General features: G+C 42.0%; 1 protein-coding gene and 1 long non-coding RNA gene across 6 annotated transcripts in view; one reads left to right on the top strand and one right to left on the bottom strand.

Annotated features, from left to right (window-relative positions):
• LOC139814595 (growth arrest-specific protein 2) overlaps positions 1 to 22799 on the top strand; it is a 33854-nt gene that overhangs the window by 1645 nt on the left and 9410 nt on the right. For 2 of the 5 annotated variants that reach the window (XM_071780977.1, XM_071780978.1), the window contains 2 exons: positions 1920 to 2185; positions 15424 to 15829. In XM_071780977.1, coding sequence (XP_071637078.1) covers positions 15610 to 15829 — 220 coding nt within the window. In that variant the 5' untranslated portion in view covers positions 1920 to 2185; positions 15424 to 15609. Of the gene's footprint in view, positions 1 to 1919; positions 2186 to 3907; positions 4146 to 5145; positions 5353 to 15423; positions 15830 to 22799 lie in introns of those variants that run through there. The other 3 variants (XM_071780976.1, XM_071780975.1, XM_071780979.1) reach the window with 3 other exon arrangements.
• LOC139814598 (uncharacterized) lies at positions 355 to 1845 on the bottom strand. The gene is made up of 3 exons (XR_011732489.1): positions 1382 to 1845; positions 1051 to 1265; positions 355 to 741 (listed from the first exon to the last, which is right to left on the bottom strand). It is a non-coding gene; the product is annotated as an uncharacterized lncRNA (long non-coding RNA).

Raw genomic sequence — 22799 nt, 5'->3', positions numbered from 1 at the left:
TTTCCAGGAATTACAAAAATGTTGAATCTCGGAAACTAAAAATTACGACAATTAAATGCCTAAAAAATTGACAAAGTATAGCAGAATATAAACGCAGCAAGGAGGCTGTACTCACTAAAATTCCAAGTATTTTCCGAGAATTAGAAAAAACATGATTTCGCGAAATTCTAGAATTTGAAGTTTCACGATTTCAAATGACATGAAAAATTTAAGATTTAAATTATATTACAAAAAAGATTTAAGTTATACATTGTGAATAGTTTTTTTATTTTCAATTGGGGCAATTTTTTGCGTCATTACTTTAGTAGGAGAAACATTTGACCAGTATAAGATTGCATATAGGTAAAACAGCACTATTTTATTTCGTATATTTTATATACATGAATTTACATACTTATATAAAAAGATACAGTCAATGCAATTGAAATCCTTATATAGAAAAGAGTTATAGCTTATCCCAATTATTAGAATTGTATAATCTTGTATGATCCAAGTGCTAGTTATCGATTATTTCGAAATTGGTTGATCCAGTCGTTACTAAGATCCGATAAGCTGAGATATTCTCAATTAGAGAGGCCGCGTTGATACACGGTCCACTTTACTGTTTGCTGTGCGTGACTTGGCGCGAGACACGACAGTGTCTCGTGATTCCACTTCTTAGCTAACTAGTCTTAATCGCTCTCTAATCTAGAAGGTGATTATTGAATCGTTCGTTCATTAAGAAGATAAATCCATCCAAATCTAGAAAGAGAAAGAGAGTATCTCACGTTCTTAAATGATTTTGCATTATCAATATATCGCGTCATATTTTAAAACGAAATTTAAATAACGATAATAAATATCTTAGAAATTATATAAAAGCTTTAATATTATTTTTTAAATAATTTCTTTAATTTTTCTTTTCTTAATTAGAGTGTTACATTACATTAAAAATAAAGTTAGTAATAGCTGTTGTATTATTAGTTGGCAGATTTAAGCGTCATGCAAACTCATTATGCTTGTCATCGTAGGAATAGCTTGATACTTATGTAAGGGTGGACTTTTACGTACGAATTAAAATAATTCGGTTAGTTTATCGAGCTTCTGGCGACAAGAAATCAACAATAGGAGCATGGTACAATCGATAAAAGCTGTAATAATCTGTGCATGGCAGAGCTTAGGACCGAGTCTTTCAGACACGCCAACCGGCGGTTCCTGGCACCAGCTCATCTTAGCTAAATTTTTCAACTTAAATTTCACTCCTCTTCCATGAATTTCAGTGCTTTCTATAAATTAAAGAATGACAGTGTGTTTAGCATATTTACTTCAAATTAAATAACGCATGTAGTCTCGCTAAATTACGCAAGATAAAAATTTACTGATATTTAAATATTTATCATACCTAAGCCACATTTTGCAGTATAAGATATCGAAAGATATCTCGATCGTTTATTTTTTTTTTGTGGGCTGCGTTCCAATTATACCGTTGTTTGATTGTTACGATGCCATACGACATACATGTATTATGGATTTCCGTATGCGCGCATTTTATCGTACCGCTATTTCATATCCAGAGTCCGTGCAGTTTCAGGATATACATATGCGTGTTATTATTTATGATTACAGAGAAAACGTTTCGTTAGCGGAAGAAGGCGCGTCTTGCTGCATAATGCGGTAATTCCGCGAGCGTACATACATCTCACATTCGCTCCGCGATAGGTTCTTTTTTTTCTATCGTACAGCCCACTCGTAGAGACAATTGCATTTTTTATATTTCAATCCCATTTCGGTTATTACCACGAGTGTACCCTTCGTCGTTTCTTCCTTAGTCCGACGTGTATTAAAATGCATAGCGTGCACAACGTTGCGTATGTATCTATACATAGAGACATGTTTTTGCGACAGCAAAAAAAATACGCGTATGTATATGCTGCTTCCAGTTTCCGCGAGCGGCGCCGTGACAACCGCTCAGAAGACAATTGAAAACTGGAAACTCGTCTTTTTCGCATATGGAGAAGAAGAGGTTCCCAAAGATCCCCGAAATACTTATCGCCTTTTCCGAATGATTACGCTGTGTTTGGAAGGAAGAGATGTTATCATGTGATGGGGCCTAGACGTTCAATGTTACACAATACTCGATGGACGAATTGCATTTGCAGAAAAGGAAATCCTACACGCCAAGCTCCTCGTCTAACCTACATCAGAGGTACTCCCTTATGTTAGAAAAATGTAAATTTTAATATTACATTAAATATTGAATCTTTCAACACACAAACTCATTAACATTTAGCTTCAATTAATTTAATATTCTTCGAAACTAGTATTCAATTTGCAGTATTAGTTTGCAAAATTTAATGTACCTCTTCTTAAATTACTTTTATATATTTTGAATCTTTTATTGGTAATATCCTGTTAGTTGGTTAATGGTTGATTGCTTAAATATTTTTTTAACATATTAAAAATATTTGATATTGTTTGCAATCATTATTGCAACATCCTACAATATTTACGAAGCCGTGGAGCATAGGTACTAGAAATTTATTGCTATTGGCACGTATATTAAGGATATTTAATATCAGATCTTTCACTCGCATGACATTTTACAATAGATTGCTGACGTAGCTCATAAATGAATATGTGTAGGCGCGGCATTGTGAGCACGCTTTATAGCTGCGTCTGATATTGGCAGGAAAAGGAACCAATAAACGGATCGTCAGTAATAGGGCTAGCGTGCAATCGGCGGCACCGATGACTATCGATTTAAGATTACGCTCCGATCGATCGTGAGAAAAAGTTTCGCGGTCGAATCGCTCCTATTTGCGTACGAAATTCGCGTCCGCGTATCCAGTTGCTATTGATCCGAATTCTCATTTGCGTAACACGCATCGGACACAGCTTCCTTTCGCGACGAGAAAGAATATTATTTTCGAGGAAAAAAAGAGAGATTTTCCTGACGAATATTTTCTGAGCATGCATAATCTCGCATTTTATTTCATTATTTCACAACACGCGACGTAGAAGTCTTTTCACTAATTAACATTCGACATAACGCGGCCAGTCGTGTCGCGTTCCTATGGGAGTCGATTACAGCCGTTGATTCTACTTGACACGTAATGCACATTGTAGGCACTTAATCGAGGCCGCCGTTACCTGCCGCTCGGGAAAAATCGACGCTTTCCGCGCCAACATTTTTCTTCCTACCCCTCGTAATAGAAAAGGGTCCGATTCGAAGGCGGAGGCGTAATCGCTCCCAGTGCACAGTGATTTTTTTTTAATTGGGAAAGAGGACCGTTTCCCAATACGAAACGAGATAGACTATATCTTTCTTCTAATATTCCAGACAGATTGCCTTTCATACAATATAGTACGCGCAGATTTCTTCCTCCGCTTATGACGCAACGTAATAATGCACAATTTTTATCATATTTTTCTAAAATAAATAAGAGAAACGACATTTCACGCGGTTAGCTCTGCTCCTGCATAATTTCATTCGAATCGACTCATTTAAAAATAGAGTGCCGCTTTCTCGCGCACGACGGGTTGGTCGTTACATAAAGGATCGCAGCCTCGAGACCATTTATTCGCTCCTCTCTCGAAGCAGCGCATACAATTCACCCTTCGCACCGACGCGACGCCGGCGTCTCTTTTCTTTTTCGCCCCGTCCCGAATATGTATCCTATTTTATTCAGCGCGCCGAAACTCTCCGCGCGCGCGGTCCAGAGAGGATCGCGAGGGTATTCGCGGTCGCCGCGACAGAGGACGTCGAGTATTGATTAAGGGGGGTTCGCCGGGAGGAATCTCTCCCTCTCTCTCTCCCTTCCCCCTCGGTAAGGTCGTCAGGCGTCGTTCCTCGGCGCGAATGCATGGGGATGAATGGGGCACGGTGGGGAACGTGCACGCACCGAGTGCGTCTGCGCTCTGCGCGTCGCACGCAGTGCTCCGATGCGCTTCGCCCGAACCGGGTATCCACGGTCCGCGCTTTCGCCGGGACGGTGACGGCACGCACGTGGTTGTCCGTCGGCGGCGCCGGACGGAAGGGAGGCGAGATCGAGCGGACGAGGGAGAATCGGCGGCCCCGGAGGAATCGGAATGACGATTGACACGCTCGACGCGTCGTTACCTACGGGCCACGGGTGTTTCGCCCTTTGAGAGGGACCCGCTGTAGCGTGAGTAATCGCCCGTTTCATGTCTTCCTTGGAGGACCTCGATTTTGGGGGACAACTGCGAGAGCGGTTCAACCCCAAAAATTGATTCCATCTTATATAAATTTGTTATTGCGCTTTACTTTGATTCTTCATCTTGTAGCAATGTGCTATAAACACCATTATAATAATAATTATTATCCAATAATATTGGGGAAGCTTGGAAAAAATATATATTGTTGTGATATTGAATAGGTCTTTAATATAGCGGACTACTGATGCATATCCAGTCGGTCGTGCTCCACTTATTGTTAATACTTCTTTTTGCTCCTTTACTGTAAATATTAAAGGATGAAATTTGAACCAATACCTTGAGTTAAGTAACATTTCGTTATTTTTAACTATTATGTGTGTCGAAATTTATTATTTTAACACAAAACAGTATTATTTTAACTTCATTGATTCAGTTAAATTAATATTGTTTTAGTTATATTAACGACACATTGAGTAAGAGCAGTAGCGACATATATAGGAATGGTTAAAAATGACTTAAGTTGAGTATAATTTAACACCACAAATTTAACAGTGTTGTAGAAATAGATTTTTTAAATCAAAATATGCTTCAAAAGCATGGAATAACCCTGAATACCCTAAATCCTATTTTTAAGCAGAAAGATCCTTTTTAGTTCGAGTTAAATTGTTAAATTTTTGTCAGAAACTTTTGCTTGTAAGTGTAAGATCTCCAATAATTACGAGCGATGAATTTAATCGGTAGGAATATATGTCGATGTTTTACAATGCGGCCGATATTACAGACGCTTGAGAGACCGATCTTTCCGCGAAGGGTAGAGTCAGGTAGGCATCCCGAGCCACATCCTGGGCCCGTTGCTATTGTACGCTTCCGTGCGAGCGCGCCGCGCCGCGCGTACAATAGCGGTCTGTCGGAGTCGGTTCGCAAGCGCGACCGTGGTAGGGGCACAGATCTGCCGGCGATATCTCCCTCTTTTCTTCGTGGGCTCGCTCTCCTGGAGCGCCGGCATCGAAGGGCTGCAGTCGTGAACGGATGATCGGCGTGTACAAATCGTCGGTCGGAGCACGAAGTGCTCGATTATTAATTGGGAGAGAGGGAGAGAGAGAGAGAGTTTCGGAGCGGTGAATTCGCGATAATTGAGAAATTTTGCGCGAATAAGCGCGACCACGACGAGCGATGTCCCTCGCGAGCATTTCTCAGGTAAGCATCCGGCTAATCTTGCGATTGCGCGATATTTTGATAGCGTTATTTAGTGTACGACGTTTGAATCTGTTTATTGACATTTGATAAGTGCGCGCGGAATTTAGCAACGAGCCTATGATAAGCGCGAGTCGTTGGGATGAAACAAACGTGCGGGAGCGTGGATTTTTAATAATTTTCGGCGATACTTTACAATTGTTCTTGGAATATAAATCTGACTTTGTAATTGCGACATTTAAATTTGGCAAATGTTCGATGACTCAATCAAGTACTTCACTGCCGTTTTGATATAAATCATTGGAGAAACGTCGGTGAATATATCAGGATAGATAATCTGGAAATTTACGTGTCATCGGTTAATATCGGAGTGTTTCTTGTGTATTTCGTATATTATCATGCGTGAATTTCTATAACGTATTACTCTGTATTGTTAAGAGACATCCAAAGGTTAATTCCATTCCATTCCATTCTGACATGATTATTGATGATGTTTCGGTTGTTGTGTAAACAGAATACTACACTTATTATTATTAATTTAAACGCGAATTAATTAATATACAATAAATTTATTGTAACTGCACATTCTACTTATACATATTGATTTCGCAATCGAATCTATTTTTACGTCTGCATATCGCGGAAGAACTGAATGATCATACGAGAGTAGTTGATAAACGGCGGAAGTTGATTGGTAACATATAGTTTAATTAATCTGTCTGTAAGCATGGCAAGATATAGATTGCAATATGATTTGTGTCAAGGAACCTGTATTTATGGTGTGTACTTTTATGTATAAAGACGGGGAGAGTGTGATGTACATTTTTCATATAATATCTTTCATCATATGTTTCTTGTTTTGAAAACGAGAGCTGATGCAAACTGTTTGTTCGCAACCTTATCAACTGTGTTTGAGAAAGCGAGGGTCGATTTGCTTCATTAACTTTTAACGAGTGTGTGAGTATTGTTACACGTTTACATATTCTTTTCTAGAGAGCTAATTACTTCGAATATGACGCTCATTATTCACCGCAGTCAGTTTATCACTCCGAGAATAGAAGTGGATATAATGTTCTATGACATCCGTATTAAGTCGCTATTCGAAACGCGTAGCTGAAAAAAAAAACAATCAGGTTCTCCTTAGACATCATAGATACTTTCTCTCGATCATAGAGTACAGGATTCTTCCCTTAATCAAAATTAAAAGGACGTGATTATTTATCTCACACAACTTCTTAATCTTCAACAGCAAATATACTCTGGCAATTAAATCTAAAGTAAAATTCTTATTAAGGCAACTTAAAATTAATTAAAAAACAAGATATTTTTATTTGTGTGTGTGTGTTCTCAATTCTTATACTTAATTTGTTAAATCTTTACCGATGACAAATAATTTTCTACAGCTATTGACGCCTCGATATTAAAACTCCCATTCTTTCGAAAGTGATCATCATAATTCAGAAAGAGGTCGCGATTATTGATTTGTAAATACTTCATACTTCTCAAATCTTTGTTAATTAGTCCCCGCGATTGCGATGGAAGTTTCACAACAAGTAGTCCTCTTCTACCGATCGTCTATATGGTTCTCTCTCTTTCTCACGACACTTTGACGAATGACTGGCGGGCTCTCTCGCAGAACGAAGCTTAAATGACATATCTCGGTGTGTGCGCACCGCGACATGAAGTCATTAAAGAATTTCTAAGGCGTCGGGCAACGGCCTGCCTCTACGACTCTACGAAGCTCATTATCCGAACATTACAACTGCGAGAGTATATCTGCTATTGTATCTCGTGTGTTATACGTACGCACGTTGCGACTTGCGACTTTTCTCCGTCGTCCTCTCGCCGCAATTAAGCCTGCCCTTAAAACGTGCGACGCTCGTTTCTGCGAAATTAGATATCCAACAGCAGCAGCAATTAACGCTTGGCTAATAAAAAAACGTTTGGCAATTAACGCGGTTATTAGACAATAAATTAAAAGATACATTAGAAAGTTTGTTGACTAAAAATTTAAATAATTGATCTAAATTCTTGGGGGTTCAAACAGGGATAGACTATGTATTCATTGCACGAAGCGTCGTTACTCAAGTTTCTACAACTCGACATGTGGAAAATGCTTCTGTATAAGCGAAAAAGGAAGCCGGCTCGAGCCGCGTTTTCCTTATTTGCGAGACGCTCGCTGCTGCGAATCCGTTAAAGCGCATTAAGTAACGGTCATTATCTAACAGCTGGTAATAATATTACAGAGTGCGAAGCCCGATGATATCAACATGACGGCGATAATACTGAAGGCGCGAATCGTGCATTCGTTCGCGTGTGCAAATTAAAAATTATTTCCCCGAAGACATGTGTGTGTATCTGTACATGCACTGTAGAAACGACGCGCATCAGCAATTTTATTACACCTTGGTACATCGCAGCATTATGGATTATCATGACCTATTTTTCTTTTAACTTGCTTATTCTTACAAAATATAAAGTCTATTTTTCCCGCAACACAATTTCGACGCACGTATATTAGAAAGCTCCGCGGAGCGGACTATTCCGCGCGGTGCTTCGCGGTGCTTCGGATTAGCTTTTACGGCTTCGGCATTAGAAATGCTTATACTTCGATACTTCAATAGCACGTCTATATCTTTCCTTCGATCACACATGAATGTAGGCTCTTCATTCGACGAGCGCGAAGGCGCGAATTTATAGACCTGTCCGTCATCGGGCGAGATTAATGGATATGCATTGGCGCGATCGCCAATCGGATATCCATCTGATTGCGACGCGACGCGACAAGGCAGACAAGGTGGCGATAAGTCGCGGGAAGATATTCATCGTTCCGCGAGCGCGAGCTGGACAATGCGCGAAAATAAGAGCGCGCGGCGTTCCTCTTTGTACTTTCTCCCACCGGAAACCGCGAGGCGTCGACGACTTATGTTAATCCGGCGGACTTTCGCGCCGACGGCGACGGTAGAACACGTCGAATTTCGTTTCCCGCTGCACCGACCGGCGCGGCGCGGCGCGAGAATTCCCGCTGCATCGCGCCTGTGCCCGCTCCGCCTGCCTACTCGGTAGTTTCGTTCCCCGGAACGTCATGCATTGCGACGTACGTATGTACAAACACTCCTACGCGCGATGGTCACGCTCCAAAACGACCACTTATTACCTCAATCTTATTACCGCTAACGGCGCATTACCGCGCCTCCGAGAATCGTTTCTTTTAATCTGCCGGTTGGACTGCCGGCGCAAACGCGCGCGAGAGGGATCACCGCGGCGAGCACCTCTCCGCGCGCCTCTAAAAATACTCCCGCTTCCGAGAGTTAACTTCCCGTTCGCACACTCGCGGCGATCCGCGCGATTCGCAAAGAGCGCAACAAACTGCCGCGCTTTGTTGGTGCGATAATCGGAGCGTAAAATACCTTGTCGCCGCCTGCCCGCCTCGCTCGATGACATTTAATTTGCCACGGCGTATATATGCGTTTCAACCGGGTATAAATAAGTAAATTGCAGTCTAAACCAGCCTCGTCGGCAAATTTTGCGAAAACGTTTCGAACGCGCGCGCGTAGCGCGGCATTTGGTCGGTGAAAATATTATATTACAGAGACCGGATGTGTGTATTTGAGCTCGTGGCTCGTATCTTAATGAAAATCGACGAATCTATTTCATACGTGTACGAATATCCGTGTCACGTCAGGCACGGTGCCGAGACGCCGCGCCGGCGAGAGAAGAAATAGACGCTTCATTAATCTTTCCTCAAAGAAACGTTAAAATTCGCTCCCTGCAACGGTACGATGACACATTCATCATCGGTTAAGTGCCACGTGCGTGAGGATATATACGGGCGCAATTATGATTAAAGGCCGTGAAAGTTTGCGTTACGCTTGTATGCATATGAATTCTGCTCTCTTATCGATCAGCGCTCCCTCGTCTTTCCCGCCTTCTCGAGCACGCGTCGGTGTGACACAGCGGACCGAAGCTTACTCCCCGTCTTAAGCTTTCCCGGGTTTCCCTGCTCTTTCTCCCCCTCCTCGCCCCGTACAGGGAAATCAGCTCTGTCCAGGCATTCTCTAATTGACTTTGTAGAGCAGACGGATGAAACTCACGACTCGCGACAGTGTTTTTAGTGCGTTGGACAAACCAGCCGTATAGGCCGCGTGCTCCTCGAGAACGGTAATTGGGCGGGCACGCTCTGTTTGTGCGCTTTAATTAACTCGCATTGCACTGCCGACTGTATTTTTACACATTCTTTTCCTCTCTCTTCCCGATTGCTGTCGAAACAAAAAGTTCCTCGTGATAATCTTTTTTCGAGTGGCTGCTTTATCGGATAATGTGTCTATATCTCGTAAAAATATTTCTTATCTTTCGGATTTAGACCTGTTTTGGGTTCTACGGAATGTTTATCCATCTTAAATCTTTTTTTTTTTTAAGAATTTATGGTTACTGGAAATTTCGTGAAAGTTTCGTGATAAGATAAGAGCGATAAGTGTGCCATAATTGTAGGGATGGTTGCTCATTTTGGTCGAGTGAATGCTACAGGTATAAGAATTCTTGAAACTGATAAATGACTATCAGTTCCGAAAGTACAAAAGAAAATAGTCGAAATATTAACGCGATCTGGTTCGACTACCGCGGATAATGTTTGCTACGGTAATTTCAGAAATATCTATATCTACTCGTAACGATGAAAAATCCTTAATTAGAACCGACACCAGCAATTCCGTAAATAAACTGCAATACTTTCTATCCGACAGGAAAAGTAGTAGTTGCGAGAACCAACCTTGTTGAATCTTAAATGAGCAATCTTGTTGACGCTGTACGAACATATCCTGCTTAGGATATATCAAGAGACACGGCCAGTGTCTCGCGCCAAGTTAAACACGTTTTACTTGATGTTTGATAGAAATAATTTACAAAAGTTAATAACAGCGTAAGTGAGATTTTAAATTTTATCGATTCTATTAGGTTGGTACAAAAAATCTGCTGTTTTTTTTTATCAAGCTTTATGTTAAATAAAGTTAGAAAATCGAAAAAAGAAGATTGAACTTTCTCTCTAAATAAAAAAGGAGTATATTGAAGTCCGTGAGAATCTGCTTCAAATTTTGCTTTGATTCTGCCAGAACCTTGTCGTCAGCTTATTTAACAAATATATCAGACAATTTCTTTCATTAATGTAATAGTTATGTAAAAACTGAGTAACATAATTTAATATGTAGATGTAAGGTTATTGTAAATACATTATTATATGTTTCGACAATAATCATTGTATTCTGTATGCGTGTAACGAGTGTGCCATACCAAAACTTGTTTACGGCGCACTATTTGCTTTAACTCTTAATTTTTTCAGTCAGAGAGGAAGAGGTACATTTAAACGGCACGATATAATTTTCACATAAAACACGCATATAACGTTACATAGCTGTACTGAATTTTTGCAACCTGACTGACACGATGATATCACTTTTTCTCTTTGTGATGCGGGTGACCGCGACTTTATCGGCTCCTTTTAAGGAACATTTTATGACGGTACGTTCTCGCGGAACGACCACCTACACGCAACGCTAAGCCACGTGTAAAAAGTAAAACGACTAGAGAAACGCGCCGGAGACGCTGACCCAGCAAATCTTTCTCTTCCCGTGTAAATTTCGCGGTTGTCCGCGTAATCATGCCGGAATTGTAAGCCGCTAAAGTAATCGGTAAACAGCTTGTTCAAAACAATAATACCAATCATGATAAAACATTATCAATTTGATAAGAAACTGGCTTCTTGATGCTAATAAAAGAAAACGGGAATTATAAGGGGCTTCTGTTGCTAACAAATGCTTGGAAAAGATGAATCATTAATCTAACATTTCTATATAGACAAAACACTTGGCGAGACTTGATTAAGATCAACCGTTGAACGCAGGCACAAACGCAGGCAGATGTACGTTTAATGCTTACGGCACGCAGCAAACATTTATCGCGGCGGATAACCGTTCGCGTTTGCATCCACCGTACGTGCGGTCCGCAAGATTGTCCGCAAGACCTCGAGGACCGCGCCGTCCGAGCGATTGTCACGCGACGTTCGTGTGTTACACGTGTCTCTTCGTAATGAGCAAGGACGCCCACGCACTCGCGTTACGAGCCGGACGGACGTGTGCGATGATGGACGCCCGGCTTTCGCCACGCGGTTAATCCCGCGGCGGTTATGCGCACGTATGCGCGCGTTGAGGTCTCTAATGGTGATCCAATTCACCATCCGCTCATCCTCCGATTAGACTCGATTGTTGGCCGGTCGTTGACTTCGGACACGGACTTTGGCGCATAATGCGCTTCGATTTTTGCCGATCGAGTAATGGACCGTGCCGTGCTTATTATTCAATCGAATTCCTTCCCTTGCTACTTAATCTACAAATTGCTTATTGTTGTTTGTACAATACTTTGACCCAGTTATAAAATTAGAGTCTGACGGTTTTTTAAAAACTTGTTAAACTATTAACTGGTTGTTGTTGTTTTTACTTCGACCCAGTTAAAAAATTAGCGTCTAACTGGTTTTTTAAAAACTTGTAAAACTATTATCGATGCTGACTGAATGATATTTTCGTGCAAAGAGAACATTATGTTATTATATCGCTGCATTGGAAAGAAAAGGCACGTCTGGCACACACGTAATCCGTAAAACTTTGAAATGCTAACGAGAATATGTTAGTATATTTCTCACGTTTCGCGCAAATTATGACGCAATATGTGCGTCAATTAAAGTAATCTCGTCGATCGCATTGCGCTCTAAAACGTTACATTTGTTATTGGAATAAACTTTTTACAAAACGTTATTATTTGTATCGCGTTTAATTTTATTTAAACGAGAGGCAATAAACGCGGCTGCTCACGGAGATTGGCATCGCGATTTTTTTCAACGTAGGCGTGAAGTAGCGCTATGCAATTACGTGTAGCTGTTGGATATTGATAGAGCAGCGTAACCGCGCGTCTACAAATTAATGCAAAGATCAGAAACGTATAAAGTGATGAAGTTATGTCATCCCGTGGGCGGCCGTTACGTTATCCGGCGAAAAATAAAAGCTTGACTAATGATGCTCGCGCATCGGCGTTTTTATCGCTGCTTTTTTCGAGCGACGTGAGAAGAGAACCTTGCGACCCAATCGATCATTTTTAGCGCGCAGCTAGATTATTATCGTCAAAACTGTCTACGATGCTATCCCAGACAGCACGCGTGTCCAAAATCTGGACATAAAGACGCCTAAAAGACATCTTTTAGACACCTTTTAGACGTTTTAAAGACGTCTTATGTCCCGATTTTGGACATGGTGCTGTCTGGGTATATTTATTGCAAGAAGCAACAAAGTGGAGTAGGATACATTCAGATCTCATTTTGGTGAATCGTTTATTGACGTATCGTCTCGCAATCTCTTAGAACCCTCGATTCGTAAGTCCCATCTGCGCAACCATTTAGTCGGCAATTACACAATACCCGTCTTTATGAATGACGTCTTTCAGTCTTTGAGAGTGTCCGACGAAGCCCGACGTGGAGACCGTCTATACCGTTCGACCGAAGTTTTGCAACTCGAAATTAATGTGTCTCGCGAGCTTGAAGGCACGTTCCAGGAAGATAAACTCGTCCAAATCCGGCAACGGGCCTATTCCTTGTATGGACACACGAATCTGTAGTCAAGGATAACCATGTGTACGTCGCGTTTACTCGTCAGTTGGCGCTTACAAACGCGAGATGTTCAGCGTCTCGTAACGTATACCGCTATACGATACGCGGTTTCTCTTTCTCTCTCCCCTCGGAGCAACCGTTGTACGCCGTATATAGAGATCTTATGTGGTGCTCTCCCTCGTCTTCGTTTATTTTTGCGCGATTACGTAAATCTGATTGTTACTACGGAATCGGGAAGCTAATGAAAATTTCAGGCAGAGATCGCGTTAAATGGACTCGTAAAGATCTTCGGATTCTTTATTCGAAAGCGGACAAAATTGCACGCGATTATTACTCGTTATTACTACTCGCGGCTATTTGAGAAATATCTGCACGCGCGCTTTCTGCGTGATTTACATCTTCATTCATGCCGACCAATGTCGACGGAGTCCATCGAAAGCATCGCTTTTCTCCTCGATGCATTAATACTTTCGCTGTTATTTAATCCTAGCTAATCACACTTATTTTCGAGTTCTTTGATTTGCTATACTTCGTGAGACCGCTCAACTTTGTCGCATTGTCATTTTTATTTTAATTAATATATTTTTAAGCTTGTGATGTAAGAATTGGAAATACAAAGTCTGAATAAGATGTTTATGATAATATTAGTTTAAGAAAATGATTTGAGTTTAAACTGAACTTATTATAAGGAAATTAGAAAATTATGTTATTATGTGAAAATTAGAAAACCGAAAAACGTTCACTGGACCGGAATGTGGCGAGCTAGGGTTAAAATGCAGCGACAACTTTAATTATTTTAGCGGTCTTGAAAAAAACATTGAATACAAAAATCAGAGTATGTAAACGACTGCTCCTGTAGCGATCTCGGCGTATTATAATTGTTCCTGTCTCGCGTGGATAGACTAGGTCCAGAAATTAAATAAACGATCTTGAAGTTGACGTTGACATTCGCCGTATCTAACATGATCGCAATGAAAACGCTATTAATCGCGAAAACGAAGGCTCGATTCATCGCGATTTATAGAAATGTCCTCCCTGATATGTGTGAAAGGATATTTCGCGCCCACGTGCGCATATGCTGGAGCGCGAGCATCGAGCGCGCGCAGTGACAATTTCATCTGCCGATCGTATATACGCCGCGTTTCACCGCGTTTCGCAAACTTGTCGCTCGCCGTCATTCGTCTCGCTAGAAGTTTCGATAAGAAAGTCGTCTCTCTCCTCGAGTGAGTTGTTCTTAATACCCACGAATCTGAGAAACGCGCGTACATGTTGACGCGGTAATATATTACGTTACGGTAATAGAGACAAGTTGGCGCGAAGATATTGACGTATCGGCGCCGAAGGACGCTCGTAGGTTTGTCCGTGAGCATCACGTTGGGCGGTGATTTGTTTTCCTCGGGGTCCAGAGATGCGTAATTCCTACATCAGCATGTTGGCATTGGTAGATAAATAATTACAGTCATCGATCTTTTCACGCTTGTTTTTTCTGAGAAGTTAAATTTAGATTTTAATTTTAACGTATCATAGTTACATTATTATAGTTATAACATTAGCTTTATCGTAACATGCACAGCCATGCGAACGCGTAATTGGAGGCATTACCGTGTCGTAATGAAAGAAATGTTTCTTCTCGTTGCGAGATGTAGAGGCACCTAATTAATTATTGGTGCGTGAGCGTTGATTCTCATCCTGAGGTGATATGCTTCTTCGGAAGCGGCGAACAGCGCTAACCCTGTTTAGAGGATGCTAAAAATACTAATATACTTCGCAGAATCCAAAATGATATCCACTCGATCGTGTACTCTTCTGTGTAAGCTGGTTCGTGCTTGATACTCGCTCTTCAAACTTCTTTGTTCCTTAATCACTCAACTTCTTGTATTCCATTATGGCTCCCCCGTAGAACTGAAGCACGCGATAATATAACTGCAAGCGTATAGGCGTAATTACCAACAAGCACTTGTTCGCGCATACAAACGTATCTTCATGAAAAATATAATTTTCAACTGTGAGAATTTTCCAATTTATTATTCTTATTCTAACGTTTATTCATCTCTCTAATTTTAATGCCGCTTTCAATTATGTGTAAAGAGATATTTTTCAAGACATATGAGTCTTGAATTTATAGCTTTAAAGATAACAGCGGACAAGACACTTCAAGAGAGCCCTTATTCAACGGGAAAGAAACTCCGCCGTTTCGTTACGGCTTCTCAGAGAAATCGTGAGGGATTCTCCGCGCGCATAAGTGCGCACTCATGTTTATCCATATCACGAGTGTCTTATTCTTTCTTTATTTTCTAAGAAGAGACTCATGTGGCGTTCTTATCATCGCGCTCTCGCTTTCGATTAGCTTTCTCGGTGTGCATCCAGTTTTCGAAAGCGACCTTCGTCTCGCCGATAACGGTAGTCTCTCTCCTTCTGCTTCTCAGGCGGCACTTGATCGCGTGGCGCACGTCTCTGCACGACATCGTTCTTGAATAGCCTGGGAACTGTCGAAGAAAGTGAAGTGGGTCCTGGACGAGGACCCGGGAAGAGCGAGGAAGGAAGCGTCGTCGCCGCGGGAGAATCCGGCGTGCGGCGCCGGAAACGGAGCAGCCGGAAGGAGCAGCCTCAGAATGTCGTACGCCAACAATCGATTCCCGTCCTCCCAGCACACCCGTTATCGCAGTAGCTGGGGACCGTCCTCGGTATCCGTCTTCAATCGCGCCGACGTGCCGCGACCCTCGCCGGAAGAGGAAGAGTTCGAGTTCTACCACGAGCGGCTGCATTCGGCGCAGAGCCGCCAGCTGATACCACTTCAGGAGGACCTGGCCGATTGGATCAACAAGACGATAAGTGAGTAACATCGTCCGTTACAGAGATAGGAACGTATCTTATTTCCGCGACATGAGTATCGATCGACGAGAAACTCGACGAACGAGTTCGGGACACCGCCAAGGCCGGCGAATATCGTTTCGTGAGAAATTTCGATAACATTATAGATATTACTTTCGCCAATTTATGGGAAAGATCGATAGCCCGCGCGGAATTTGCGGACCGAAGTTGGAATGACTCAGAGCGTATTCCGCGTCGGAGTTCTCTGATAGAACGCGAAATCGAGCTCCTTCCCCGAATTGCTTCCACCAGATTAATATAGTCTCGTGCTCGTAATTTTGTCGTCTCGATGCCACGTCACGCGAGCACTGTCGGCACAGTGCATCGCGTGTTATCTTCGAAATGTCGTTTTCATGTAAAGTTTGTCAAGAGCCTCACTGAAGCCGTGATAAGCGCGACTCGTACGTATTTATTAACGTTTCCTTAGAACGCACCGCTCCAAAATCGTGCGTTTAGAAAGACAAATAAAAATCTACCCTCACGAATATATTCAATTCTCCAAAATACTTTAAAGTATTAAATTAATCACACTGTGTAATTGTGTAAAAAAATGTTTCCTATGACTTTTTCCATCTGGGTCGATCGCGAACGCCGTGTAAGGCGCAAAAAGAAATCGGCGTGGCGTAACGGCGCGTAACAACTTCGACAATCATGCCATGCTCGACCACATTTCTTTTTTTTCACGTTCCATCGGGTCTTGTTCGATGTGAAGTCACCTTAAAAAGAGCCTGTCGTGCCACGATGTGACGTGCGCGTGCAAGCCTTACGCAGCTTTGGTGCACGAGAGCCGACACAAAAGTTATATAGCATCTGGCGCGCTACGTGTGGGAAAGGGTATTCATGATATTTCGCCTTACACTTCGTCGCGTTTCAGTCCGAGCTGCCGTGTAAAAACGTGCGCGCCATATGCACCGAATTTCGCGAAGCTCGCTTGAACGTCGCCGAAAAACGTTCAAGGATGGAGCCGTATATCCGTATATCGTAAACCGTATATCGTACCGTATTTCATAAAAAAAAATTTTACTACTTTACAAGCCCATTTGGCACGGAAGGAACGGACTGTAAAACGAACTGCGCGCAACGAGAAATGTAAAGAGAGATAGTCGGGACGACCTAAAAAATAACTATAGAAAGATCAATAAGCAATTGTTCTCATTTGTTGTGCGCGAAATATGCTGCATAAAGATCGTTATCGCATCGGCACTAAATTTCGGAAGTTTCGAAGTAGGTGAAAGTTTCCGCAACTTATTAGATTAGTGCAGTGAAGACTGCATTCCTGAAACGAGTACACGAGGTTAATGCCATACAACTTTTCTTCCGAACCTACCTAATCAACGAACTATCAATCGACAATTAACCTCTCAATTTTATTGATTGCCATTTAAATTTATTAATCGTTTGATTTTATCAACTGTGCAATTGAACTTGATTATCTCTATTGGTAACATAATAACGTAACGTAACAATATGATTATAGCGTTAATTATGAATTATCGGATAATTTTAATCGAATACATCGCTGTTTTCTAAAAAAAAAATTGCTGCAACTGTAGCAAGGCTGTCAGAGAGTTAGAAATTGCTGGTTAATCTTTAACGCCAGAGGAAAGAAAGGTGAAACGACGAAAAGAGCAGTGGTCCGTGATTCTTTTCCTACAAGGAACTGGAAATTGACCGATGGCTATCTAATCCTAGGCGCGCGCGCGTGTGTGACCGCCTTTCTGAACTGCTAGTTTCCTAATACGGTACGAATACGAGTTGATGCGTAAAATAGAACTGCCACGGTGTACCGAGCGTCGCAGAAAGTAGCAATTCTGACGCTGCACAGTACTTCATGTAACAAACATGCGCGACGCGGACTTTTCACTGCGTGCTACTCCATCCGACTCCATCTCTATTCTGACCTTGCACTTTTAGCGATTGATCCTGAGAAATCACCGTGCAGATCTCCCGTCAAGATTGTCTCTGAGATGACCACTCTGAAGATAATTCGTTAATTCCCCGTTAGATCGCAATTGGATCGCGTACCCGAATGAGAGATTATTGATGAAAACATTGCCGGTGCCTACCCACATAATTCGATTCACTTGCGATTGTCGCTTTGTACGTACTTTCACCTCTGATTACACGTTGCTGACGGGATTAAGCGCGCGCGCGCACACGTATCGATGATCAAGGAAAGTGCGTCCATAAAATACGCTCGCAGATGCAGTTTGGCGAGCGGAATGTGTGAAAACGAGTGTGGTCTCGAGCGCGACCTCGAAGGATCCAGTCGCGCGATGTGGACCACCCTGAGAGATTGCGACACGAGGCGTACTGCACGCCGAGAAAAACGAGCGATAAACGAACATCGCGAGCGTAAACGAACATTGCGAGCTCGTAAGTATATTTAGTCACAAAAGGCTATAAGACGATATAGCATGGCGCACACGAGATGTATGATTTACGTGACTCGCCTAAATCATGTCGCTTAAAATATATCGATCTTTGATAGGCTGCCAGAGATACTCGGTGATAGTAAATTAATGCCGGATGGTACTATCGCGTATAATGTTCACGATACAACGATTTCAGCTCGTTAAAAGCGCAAAACTGGACATGTTAAAGAGATTACGCAGTTTTTAAGATAATCAGGATTCCTGAGTAGATGATAACAAAAACGTTTTTTTTTTTATTTACTCATGTTCTCGGACGTGAACGTTCGTAGTGCTTATTATAGCATACGAGACACATGTTTTATTCCCAAAGGGAGAAGCCGATCCTTCGCACATATACCACGTAATGTGTACGCTGCAATTTTGCAAATTGCTTTCCTTTTCTTCGGTGTGTAATTTTGAAATCAACTTGGGACTTTCTCTTTACTAGAGCATGAATTTATGAATTTATACCGACAAATCGCGACATTTTTCATTATTTGCTTCTTATAAGCGTGCGAATTAAATAACTAAAAATCAGCGAAAGGATTTAAATCTTCTTGCTTTTCTGAATATCATCAATGAAGAAAATTTAATGCGCTTCGGCTTTAAAATAACTTATGTGACATATCGTATCAACAAAATGTTCTAAGCGTGATTTTGAAAGAGACTTTCAACGAGTCGTGGGGTTAAATAAATAAAGGCATTCAGTGAGTGTCCAAAGACAGCGAGAAAGGTTGAAATTCGCTCGGCCGCTCCTTATAGCGTATAGCGTGTCATAAATGTGTTTGCACATCCGAGTTTGTTTGAGGAACAGATTTGCTCGCACAAAATACGATACAACGAAGATTAGAATTTTGAAATGGGAACGTAAGAATCTTTTTAAGACAATTCATCAATTCCTAACTAAAATTGGAAGCAAATGTTAAAATATTAATTTGATTTTTTATACCGCTCGTATTTTCCATAAAGATTTTACTCGACAGAGTTAGGTGCAATAAAAAAACGATGGTGTGACGTAGTCTTATTACAGCTTATTTAGACGGCTACATCGCATGAATCTCTCCTAGGAGGCTTACACAAAATGAAGATACAGAGAGGGACTTCTCATTGATATTCAGAGGTTGCCAAAGCGTCATTGGCGACGTGAAAAAAATAACACGACGGTCTTTCGTTACCCACGCGCGCCCTGCGCCTCCTGCAGTTGCAAAGCCTCCGTGACTCAACCGGAAGTCGGCCGGGCACCCCTCTTCCTTCACGCCACTTCTTCTCTTCTCCCTTCAACGCGGGGCACCCAAAGCCGCATTATGCATAATGGGCGTACCGCCTTCCTAATACGCTTGCGCATCCGCGGGAGAACACCATCGACTCGTGAGACAATACGGCGCGGTCTAAGCTACGGGAGATATCGCCTTGACACGCGCCGCGGACGGTTCGATCGGCCGTAAATCAGAAAGCGAAACCTTTCGGATCGGCCGCGCTAATTTATCGCCGCCGATTATTCTGCCGATACAGGCACCGCAGAGAGGCGACTCGCGCGGACTCGCGCGGACTTCGAATGGATTTATCGTGGGATCCTGGTCGCGGCTGCTCCGATATGCGCCGTTTATAGAGGCGTGCTTCCGAGCGAATCGTGATCGTGCCTTCGGAGCCGCTTTTGCCACGCCGCCGCTATTGCGTGGCGAATAATTCAAAAATGCCGGCTCCGTAACACGAATGGACAGATAAGGAACAGATATATATATATATATATATGCTCGGCGTGTAACGAGATAATATAATCGAGACATTCACGAGCACAGAGCTCGAAAAGAAACTTGAAGATATCGCCCTTAAGAGACGGCAGTCCGGCATTAAAATGGAACAGAACCACCAAGGATTTGACGAAAATACGGGTCACGGTATACATATAGTCGCGCGCGACGAGTCTCGGACGTTGAGCAATCGCGAGAAAACGAAGGGCGGATGTCAGTACCAATAAGAGTCGGAGGAAGGACTTCCTTTCGCCGCGGCACGTCGTCGGCTGTAAAGCCCGCGTCGTGAAATTTATGCGCGGCTCGAGCGGAGGACGATATATCATATGTATCTTTATTCGAATCGGGGATACAACATATCTTACTCACTCGACACCCGATGATCGATAACCGCGCGCCGATTTCGGTGCCATGTATCCTTAATCGTATATAAAACGCGTATCATTGCACTGAAAATCGCGGTCAGCGCGGCCGCGAGGATTAAGGTCGCGAAGTTTAAGATGCGAGAAAAACGCGAGCACACCCTGTTAAATATTAAAGGATGAAATTTAAACCAATACCTTGAGTTAGATAACATTTTGTTATTTTTAACTATCATTTGTGTCGAAGTTTATTGTTTTAACACCAAATAATATTATTTTAACTCCATTAGTTTAGTTTTAAATTAGCATTGTTAATTTAGTTAAATTAAAGACATATTTAGTAGAAGCAGTGGCGACTTACAGGAATGATTAAAAATGATTCAAATTGAGTATAATTTGATCCTATGAATTTAACAGTGCATAGCATACTCGGAGAATTTTGACGATTAAACTTCACGCCTGATGCAACTGACTGGATGTATGTACGTTTGTAGATTCCAGTCACTTCTCAACTTTCGGTTCTCACGTTTCGACTTCCGACTCGAATTTTTAACGTTCGCTCAACTTACAGTCGTGAATCTTCGAGTCTCGACTCACACTCGATATCGTCGCTACACGTGAATGGCATAAGCAATGACAGAAAACGTAAATAGTGGATGACATAATGCGGAAGACGGAGAGATTGTCTTCCTTTCTCTCTCTTTCTCATAATACGAATAACTTTTATTTTATTAGTATACAATGTATACAAGTACAATATACAATACTTGACGTCGACGAAATTATCTCACGGAGAACGCCACGATTTGCTGGCATTAGCTGTCGCACGCGGAATTTGCTATCTTATAACGTGAAACAAACGGAGGATTTCGATATACCTATTGATGCACCTAAAATATTGTTGAAAATGCTTGACCATGCACTGTTAAATTCATGGCATAGTGTCAAATTATATTCAATTTGAGTCATTTTTAACCATTCTTATAGGTTGCCACTGCTCCTACTTTTTCAATATGTCATTAATTTAACTAAAACATTGTTAATTTACCTAATGGAGTTAAAATAATACTGTTTTGTTAAAATAATACATTTTGACATACATGGTAGTTAAAAATAACAGAATGTTATTTAATTCAAGGTAGTGGTTTAAATTTCATCTATTAATATTTAACAGTGTAGCTTTCACTTATAAATATCCGAAAGAAAGCTCGCTTAACATCGAGGTACCGCGAGGTCTGCCGCGTTTCGCTCCCTAAATTCCATAATTCGCGCGTCGATCGCCCGAGATTCTCACAGATACCCTGGGCCCATATTCTGTACACGCTTACCGACAACTATCGGTTCGATAAGCGTCGTTGCGCAGGTTTTTTATATATCGTATAAAAGCTGCGCCGACGCTGTTAACGACACCGACGACTGTCGGTAAGCGTGTACAGAATTGGGCCCCTGGATGACGGATTTGTCCGGGCAACGCGACGCCTCGGAAAATAGTGCTCTAAAGTCACGTCAGAGACCCAGGGAACATAATGCCACGGACATATATCTGGATCGGTGACGGGGAATACGATCGCCTTACGTATAATAGTTCCGGGTGACCGAGTTTCCCGCACGACGGGAACTCCTTGTGCGTTCCGTGCATTGCACGTGCTCAAGTTTGAGTCTGGTCTCTCAACCCATTATTCGCAACTAATAAAAGTCATTTTCTGTTCAGTCATCAAATTAATCCGTTCAAGAATGTTCGTTCTTTAAAAAAATTATATACGGTAATATCCAGACTTGTACAATCGAACAAGGAAGACTGCAATTTTCTGATACTTTGTATTGCAGATTTCGATTATTTTTACAATGTCTACATAATTGTATGACAGGATTCACTTGCTCGTAGGGCTAATTCTTGAGATTCTGAGGTCTAGATAGAGCTATCGCGAAACGAGTTCTCTTATCAATTCTTTTCAATCCGTTTGTTTTTGGGAGAACATGGAACCGATTTACGACGTCGCGTGGCTCCGTGAGAGAGCGGCAGGTCTTGGGTTCTATCTCTCATCTCATATACGCGAATTTTAAATTTGTAATCTGCTTCCTAGACCTTTAAATTGAAAGTATTGTGTATTGACAACCCTACATTACATGAAACATTCTATTATTGCAAATGTTCATAAAGAGGAAGCCGGACCGAATGTCTAGAATAGACTCAATAGACCAAGACCTACTCAGAATTGTGGAGTCAATGTTGACTAACTGATAGACTCGATTTTGTGTCTATGATCTACAATTTCGATACACGGCAACGCATGCCGGCCGTGGAGCGCCACGTGATATATAGATTCCGCGCCGCACACGCGGACCAGCCGTTTAAAACCTATTCTTTTCATCGTGCTCCCGGTGCCAACCCCATTGTTGTTAC

Source organism: Temnothorax longispinosus, chromosome 6 (genome assembly GCF_030848805.1).
Source record: "Temnothorax longispinosus isolate EJ_2023e chromosome 6, Tlon_JGU_v1, whole genome shotgun sequence".
Lineage (NCBI taxonomy): Eukaryota > Metazoa > Arthropoda > Insecta > Hymenoptera > Formicidae > Temnothorax > Temnothorax longispinosus.
This window is presented reverse-complemented; position numbering and strand designations above follow the sequence as displayed.